This window comes from Sphaeroforma arctica (assembly GCF_001186125.1).
Source record: "Sphaeroforma arctica JP610 unplaced genomic scaffold supercont1.13210, whole genome shotgun sequence".
NCBI lineage: Eukaryota > Ichthyosporea > Ichthyophonida > Sphaeroforma > Sphaeroforma arctica.
The window spans coordinates 97-672 of NW_014027348.1; the positions used below are offsets into that span (position 1 = coordinate 97).

Sequence of the window (576 nt, forward strand, 5' to 3'; positions counted from 1 at the left end):
ACGCACACGCACAAGCAAGCAAACAAACACACACACACACGCAAACAGACAAACGTACGCACACAAACACACGCACGCACAAACACACGCACGCACGCACAAACACACGCACGCACACGCACACACACGGGCACACGCACAAGCACACACACAGCCAGTGAAGAAACACCCACCTTTCCGTGTACACATACATACACTCGCTCTCACACACAAAACCCCCAGTGCAGAAATACTTACCTTTTCGTGTACACACACACACACAACACCCCCCACATACACACGCACACACAAGTACACGCACACACACGTACAGGCACGCACACACACCTCTAAGCACGGCACAAGAAACGCGGCCAGTAAATCAGATGAAGTGGCGTTCTCGAGGTACTGGAAGACGTTCTCGGCCTCCTTTGTGTGGTTGAACAGAGGGCGTTGCAAGGCTGCTGGGACGGCCGCAGCAGTATCCCACGCCTCATGCCACAGGGAACCAGCCACCGTCATACGCTCAGACAAGCGCCCAGGGACGATGATGGAGCCTAAGGATAGTTGGGTGATGGGGAGGGGGGGGGGTAGGGG

At 55.7% G+C, this 576-nt stretch overlaps 1 protein-coding gene across 1 annotated transcript; it reads right to left on the minus strand.

Annotated features, from left to right (window-relative positions):
- Positions 1-327: 327 nt before the first annotated feature.
- On the minus strand, positions 328-501 carry SARC_18016 (hypothetical protein; the record flags this gene model as incomplete). Its single annotated transcript, XM_014287903.1, has 1 exon — positions 328-501. A coding segment is annotated over one exon (174 nt), but the record flags the coding sequence as incomplete, so codon positions are not given.
- Positions 502-576: the final 75 nt, after the last annotated feature.